The 7,707-nt window shown below is 45.6% G+C and overlaps 1 protein-coding gene across 1 annotated transcript; it reads left to right on the forward strand.

Moving 5' to 3' along the window:
• The first annotated feature begins 440 nt into the window (after positions 1–440).
• On the forward strand, positions 441–2,101 carry LOC149333549 (uncharacterized). Its single transcript, XM_089556076.1, has one exon. The coding sequence runs from the start codon at positions 1,037–1,039 to the stop codon at positions 2,000–2,002; it is 966 nt and encodes a 321-aa protein (XP_089412202.1). The 5' UTR covers positions 441–1,036; the 3' UTR covers positions 2,003–2,101.
• Positions 2,102–7,707: the final 5,606 nt, after the last annotated feature.

Here is a 7,707-nt window from a genome sequence, read left to right on the forward strand (position 1 = left end):
AAAAAATGTATTATTGCATAACATAAAAATAAAACCGAAGAGAACGTATACGTTTTAGGACCAAAAAAATTCCTTATGCTATATTCTGCAACAATTTGTTGGAGGTGAAAAACTTTGCCTACAACTTACCATAACCCTTAATAAAACTCTGGTTAGGATGAGCTGCCTTCCACTGCACTTGTTCTCGGCCAAACCATCGAAAACACGGAAATTTAATCAGGTTGAGGTATATAATTTTTCAGCCATTTTCGCCTCGTTCAATCGAACCATTCTATCTTCACGTTCTGAAGAGAGACCGACCTAAAGAGAACAAGACTGTAAAGATTTCCCAGGCAGCTTTGCTTCACATGAATAACCATAAACATTATAAAACATTTATACGTGATCGCGAGCAGGCAAATAGATGTCAGGAAGCGTCACGATTGTCGTTCAGAGCGGCGTCCCTGCTAAAGAGATCAGACTGAAACAAAACTTGAGGCAGTTGCCGTCAGCATTGTCAGCTACGAAACCATAACAATCTGTTCTGTATATCTTCCTCCACATTTAACATTAACAGTCCGTGACCTACAGGAACTCATCGATGAACTGCCAGAACCACATCTAGTAGTAGGGGACTTTAACGTTCACTCTCCTTTTTGGGGAAGCGAACGCTTTGACGCTAGGGGTCAGATGATCGAAGATTTTATTCTCACAAATAATGTATGTCTTTTAAATACAGAAAAGGCGACGCACTATTCCCCAACGCCTGGAAAAATGAGCTGTTTAGATTTGTCGCTTAGCTCACCATCTGTTTTTAAAGATTTTAAATGGGATGTTTTAGAGAACCCATATGTATCGGGCTTGCGTAATAACACGATAACAATGTGCCTGACATGCGCAGTGCGTAAACCGCGCTATCACGAAGGCTATATATATCGATGCCCTGCAATGAACTTTGTTCTTCTTGTTCTGGCCTTCATGCTGTCGAGTGCCGTCATTGCGAACTGATACATGGTGTCAGAAGTGGCCAGTTGGGCAGGGTGTAGCTCGGAGCGCCATGGACCTGCTGAAGCCCCCGGAACCTTTGCAGCTCTCCGGTAACCTGTCGCAGAATTGGAAGCGGTTTAAGCAAAAACTGGAACTCTTCATCAAGGCGACCACGCCAAAGGACGACCCAAGAAGCGGAGCAGCGAAAGCTGCACTCCTGTTGAGCGTTGCCGGAGGCGAAGCACTTGACGTCTTCAACACGTTTACGTTTGGTGAGCAGGAAGACAAGGAAGATTACGACACCCTGGTCCGGAAGTTTGAAGCATACTTTGCCGAGGTAAGCAATGAAGTGCATGAGCGGTATGTTTTTCGCTCGAGAAAACAAGAAGACGGAGAGCCGTTCGAAAGATTTATTAGAGACCTCAAGAAGCAAGCAGCGCAATGCAACTTCGAAGGACTGCACGATTCAATGATCAGGGATCAGATCGTCTTTGGGACGAATAATTCCAAACTGCGTGAAAAAATGCTGCGGGAAAAGGGCTTAATGTTGTTAAAGGCTGAAGAAATGTGCAGGGTAGCGGAATCAGTGGCACAAAGAACTCAGGTCTGGGCCAGGCCCAGTGACAGCATTGACTCCGTCTCTCGCAGTAGGGCATCGTGCCACCGCTGCGTAGACCGGCAAGAGACCAGTGCAGTAAACGATAGTTCGTACCGGTGCAAGAAATGCAACCGACGGCACGAGCCGAGGCAGTGTCCTGCTTACGGGAAAAGATGCAACACTTGTCGAAAGCTGCATCACTTTGCGATTTGTTGTCCGGCCAGGGCGGTCGTCAACGAAGTCGGCGCACAGTTCAATGATGAGTTTGATGTTCTTGACGTCTGCATCGACAGCTGCATTACTGGTGATTGGACTGTCGAAGCCAAAGTTGGGGGTCGTAAAGCATTATTCAAGGTGGATACCGGAGCACACGCAAGCCTCTTATCATTTTCAATATACCGCAAGTTGAAAACTGCCGAACTGAATCCTACAGTGTGACAGTGTCACGGTGGTCACTGGCGACCGGTGGCATATGCTTCACGAGTCTTAACACCACCGGAGCAGCGTTACGCGCAAATTGAAAAGGAGACGCTGGGCATTCTGTTCGGTTGCGAGAAGTTTCATCAGTTTGTGTATGGACAGACGGTCATTATCGAGACCGACCACAAGCCACTTCTGTCAATCGCTGCTAAAGGAATTTGTGACATGCCCCCACGATTGCAGAGATTTTTTTTAAGACTTCTCAGATATGACTATGTTCTACAGTACGTTCCAGGGAAGCAACTGGTCTTGGCAGACATGCTCTCACGATCAACTACACCCGGGGGTGTCGACAATGCTGGTGCCACAGAAGACGTCGAAGTTCACGCACTACAGCTCATGAACGGCATGGTCACGGTAACAACGCAGCAAAAATTGGCAAAGGAAACTGCTCGTGACTGCTACTTGCAGACTGTCGTCAGCAACTTATCAGCAGGAAAACCAATTCAAGGTGAGCTGAAGCCGTTTTCATCTGAACTGTCTGTAATCAACGGAATTCTGTTCAAAGGAACAAAAGCTGTCATACCGAGAAGCATGAGACAAGAAATGCTATCAAGAATCCATGCCGGCCACCTTGGTTTAAACAAATGCAAAGAAAGAGCAAGACTTCTCGTTTTTTGGCCAGGCTTGAACAACGACATCGCAGTGCTTCTCCAAAACTGTTCTACATGCAGAAAGTTCGCGTACCAGCAAGCCAAAGAGCCGCTGATAATGCGCCCGGTGCCGCAGTGTGCGTGGTACAGGGTCGGAGCGGTCATCTTTTGTTTTGGGGGAAATTCTTACGTTGTCGTATATGATGCTCTTTCCAACTTCCCAGATGTCGAGAGGCTTCCAGACACAAGTGCAAGAAGTGTTGTTGCGGCTCTCAGTGCTATGTTTGCTCGATACGGCATTCCTATCGAACTGTGCACTGATAATGGACCACAGTTTTCAAGCCAAGAATTTGCAGCCTTCGCTAAAGAGTATGATTTTGCGCACGTCACGTCTAGCCCACACTACCCGCAGACTAACGGCCTTGCCGAAAAAGGTGTGCAGATTGTCAAGCGGATAATGAAGAAAACTCAAGACGCACGACACGACTTCTGGCTAGGCCTTCTGGCCTACCGATCAACGCCACTGATTGATGGTCAATCCTCTGGCGAGCTTATTCAAGGCAGGCGCCTTCGATCTAATCTCCCCGATTTTGGCGGTATCAAGACTATCGAAGTCAAGAAGCACCGCCAGACGCCCAAAGGACAGCCGTTGCCTCCACTAGGTAAAGGTGACGTCGTCAGGCTGCGAGACACAACTTGGTCACAGAAAGGAAAGATGGTTGGGGAAGCTGCCCCGAGGTCCTACCACGTTGTAACCGAAAGTCGTCGTGTTCTTCGGCGCAACAGGCGACACCTGCTTCATTCCAGCGAGCAGTATGCTGAAACAAGTGACGATGACACCGACGACGACTGCGCAGACGAAGCTGACCCAAATGCAAGGAACAGTCCAGGGAGTGCGACACCGCAGCCTTCTGGCACTACAAGTGCAGCACCCCAGCAGCCTCCGGGGCTCTGTGACCAACATCTAGCCCACGGTGCCACGCCTCCGGCTTCGATTACCCATCCAGAGCAACCCACAAGTGCCATCAGTCTGAGGAGGTCGACTCGTACCGTGAAGCCTCCCCAACGTCTTCGTTATGACGCTGCTTTCAATCAGTTATCATGAACTTGAACCACTGTCTTGTGCTAACCTTGGAAGGATGTATCGGGCTTGCGTGATAACACGATAACAATGTGCCTGACATGCGCAGTGCGTAAACCGCGCTATCACGAAGGCTATATATATCGATGCCCTGCAATAAACTTTGTTCTTCTTGTTCTGGCCTTCATGCTGTCGAGTGCCGTCATTGTGAACTGATACACCATATGGCAGCGATCACCTCCCTATACTAATCACTCTATCATCTCCACCGGAAATAACCCCCACAAAGCCGCGACGCTGGAAGCTGCATTTAGCAGACTGGGAACTTTTTAGAGCAATAGCCATTTTAGAAAATATAGTTTTAAAAAATTTAAGCAACGACGAGATAAACGAATTGTTCACGAACTGTATCGTGACTGCCGCACACTTAGCTATTCCGCAGTCATCAGGAGTGGTGTCACCGAACCGCAAAGTGTGGTGGACAGAAGACTGCAAGGAAGAAAAAAAACAACAAAATAGTGCTTTGGGTAAGTTTCGAAGGTATCCGACACATAAGAACCTCTAAAATTTAAAAAAGGCGAGAGCTAAAGCTCGGTACGTTCGTCGCAGTGCTGAGAAAGTCTGACGGAAGAGATATTTCATGTATTAACAGTCAAATAACATCTAAACAAATGTGGGTGCAGGTCCGAAAATTAAATGGCAACTTCTCACCGTCCACAAATCCTCTTCTGACAACACCTGACACACCAACAAGCATAGGGGAACAGGCAGACATATTGGGGAAACATTTCGCTGCAGTTTCAAGTTCATCACACTATATGCAGTCTTTTTTAAAAAATACCAAAACACAGCCAAGAAAAAAAGACTTCCAACAAGTGAAGGCGCTAAGGAAAAGTACAATAATATAATTACCCTCCATGAAATAAATAGCGTACTGTCTGCCGGGAAAAAAAACCACCGGGACCCGACCAGATACACTACGAAATGCTTGCTCGTCTTTCCGAGCCTGCCGTAGAGGCGCTCTTAAATTTCTCTAACAAAATATTCATAGAAGGTAAAATACGTATGGAGTGGAAGAGAGCTGTTACAGTACCTTTCCTTAAATATGGGAAACCACCAACCTCTACTAGCAATTATAGACCCATAGCCCTGACCAGTTGCCTCGCCAAATCCTTCGCAACTGTCCTTAACATAAGATAAACTTTTGTCCTTCATTCGTCTAAACTTCTTGACAGCAATCAGTGTGGCTTTAAAAAGGGATGCTCCACTAGTGATCGCTTAGTTCGTCTCGAAAACACTGTTCGAGAGGCTTTCGTTCACAAGCAGCAACGTCTTGCTGCATTTGTCGATATGGAGAGGGCATATGACACGGCCTGGAGGTTCGGGATTCTTCAAGACTTTGCAGAGCTTGGCATCCGAGGCAGAATGTTGAGCTGCCTAAAAGACTTCTTATATAACCGTTCATTCTATGTACGCCTAGGGGCAACCCTTTCGAAGAACTTCGTCCAGGAGAATGGGGTACCACAGGGGTGTATTTTAAGCACTACACTCTTTGTTGTAAAAATGAACTGTCTCAGTAAAATAATCCGAAGATCCGTTATGTATTCAGTGTATGTATACGCCCTCCAGATAGCCTGCACATCCTCTAACATATTAACATGTGAAAGGCAAATACAGTTAACAATAAATAAACTGGCAACATGGGCAGACGGAAATGGTTTCCGGTTTTCTCAACAGAAAACAGTGGCCATTTTTCTCTTGCTCCAACGAGGTTTACAGGCAGATCCCACCCTTGACCTAAATGAAATGGAGTTACCTGTAAAAAACGAGCATAAATTTCTAGGCATAAAATCTGACAGAAAACTCACTTTCCTGCCACACATAATCACATTAAAAAAGAGGCCTCCCGATCCTTTACTATACTTAAAGTACTCTCCCGAAAGCACTGGGGTTTCGATAGGTCATGTCTTTTGCAAATTTATCGCTCTGTAGTGCGCTCCTCCCTGGATTACGTATGTATAGTATATGGGTCAGCGAGTCCATCGTACTTGAGAAACGACTGGACCCTGTACATTACTTAGATATGCGTCTTTCCAATGGCGCATACAGGACTTCGCCCATAAATAGTCTTTATATAGAAGCTAATGAACCATCACTTACAGACAGAAGAACGATGCTCACGTGTTCATACATTTTAAAAATCCATTCACTACCTAAACACTTCTGTCACCAAATAGTCTCAAAGTGCCCATCAAGAACACTGTTTAATAACAAACCGCAGACTACTAGGCCACTGCTCTTGCGTTTCGAAGAGATGTGTGAAAACCTCGGCATACTAGACACATTACCTGGCATTGCTCCAAGACTAGAACCGTTACCTCCATGGTACCTTTTTCCTTCAATCTGCGATTTCACTCTTACAAAGTTCTGTAAAAAAGAAACCCCACAGCAGCATATAATACAAGAATTTTTTGCACTCGAGGAAACATACAGTTCTTTTACACCTCTTTACACAGATGACTCAAAAGCAGATGTTTACGTTGGAAGCGCAGTTGTACAGGAGAATTGGAATCAAACAGTAAGGCTTCCGCTATGTGCATCAATCTTCACCGCCGAATGTTACGCCGTTTGTGTAGCCACTCAGCAAATAGTAAACAAGAAGCTCACAAACAGTATTATTTATACAGACTCACTAAGTTTACTTACTGCGCTCCACTCTAGAAATGCAATCACTCCACTACTTGCTGGGTACCGAGTCATGTAGGAACAAGAGGAAACGAGAGAGCAGATTTCTGCGCTGCTCAAGCTCGGGGCAAGGAAATCAAAAAAGGAAATATGCGCTTTATAGATTACGTTAAATTAATACAGTGTGAATTAAGAGAAAATGGCCGCAATCTTGGAACAATTAATTAAATAACAAACTACACTTCGTAAAGCCAGTTTTAGGTGATTGGCAGTCCTGCACCCACCAGGAACGTTTCAAAGAAGTGGTTATCTGTCGCCTTCGTATAGGACATACGCATCTCACACATAATTTCCTACTAACAAAAGAAGACAAGCCACAATGTGAATTATGCGAAGATGAGTTAACAATCAACCATGTTTTATTTTCATGCAGAAATCTAGAAAGACTGATGAAAGAGCATTTTACAGTTTTTATACCGAACACATACCATTCCATCCAACATTGCTCTTAGGCGAACATGCGCTTGTTGACATTTCAGAGGTTTTTTTTAGTTTTTAAGTAGTGCAGGAGTTTTAAACAGTTTGTAAATGTAATAAAGAATTGTCAGTTTTCTACAACTTGCGGATTTTTCCGAACCGCACCTCAGCCACCCTCTCGTCGTAGAAGAAGGCTGAGGGCTTTATTCGATTTGTTGGGAGCCTCGACACCCTTGCGCAGCCAAGGATGGTTGCAGAGGTTACCTGGCCGTCTTTAAATCTTTTACCGTAAGTCACTTCTAAAATTTTCTTACATTTTACTAGGTTGCAGGAAATAACTTTTTTAGGCCCATTGCACCACCAGTGATTTACACTAATGTACAACTTCCTATATAATGCAATTTTCTTCACCCCGAGCTTGGCGCATGATAGCCTTAGTCGCTTATGCGCCATTAAACTCAACTCAGTGCAACTCATGCCACTTCCATTTTGTGTTTCCAACCCTTAGAGCGCCTCCGCGTCATCCGTGCGGTACATCGCGAAGGCTGGCACTCGCCGCCGTTAGCGCAGTGTACTGCAGCAGTGCTCCGGCCGAAATCCCACTATGCACCGCTTTCGCCGCCTTTATCAATTCCACGCCACACAGTGCGAGAAACGGTTCGCTCATACGCAGTTACGCTGCACACGCAGGCACCGAGATGGCGTGGGAACAGCGCGCGAGTAGCGCTCGCAGTTTGAATGGCAAATTGAGGCACGCGCACTTTTTACACTTTTTACAACCTCGTTCATATTCTCATATCTGCAGTTTTGATTTCACAGCTCTTAGC

This window comes from Amblyomma mixtum, chromosome 8, assembly GCF_055824585.1.
Source record: "Amblyomma mixtum isolate Tamu chromosome 8, ASM5582458v1, whole genome shotgun sequence".
Taxonomy (NCBI): domain Eukaryota; kingdom Metazoa; phylum Arthropoda; class Arachnida; order Ixodida; family Ixodidae; genus Amblyomma; species Amblyomma mixtum.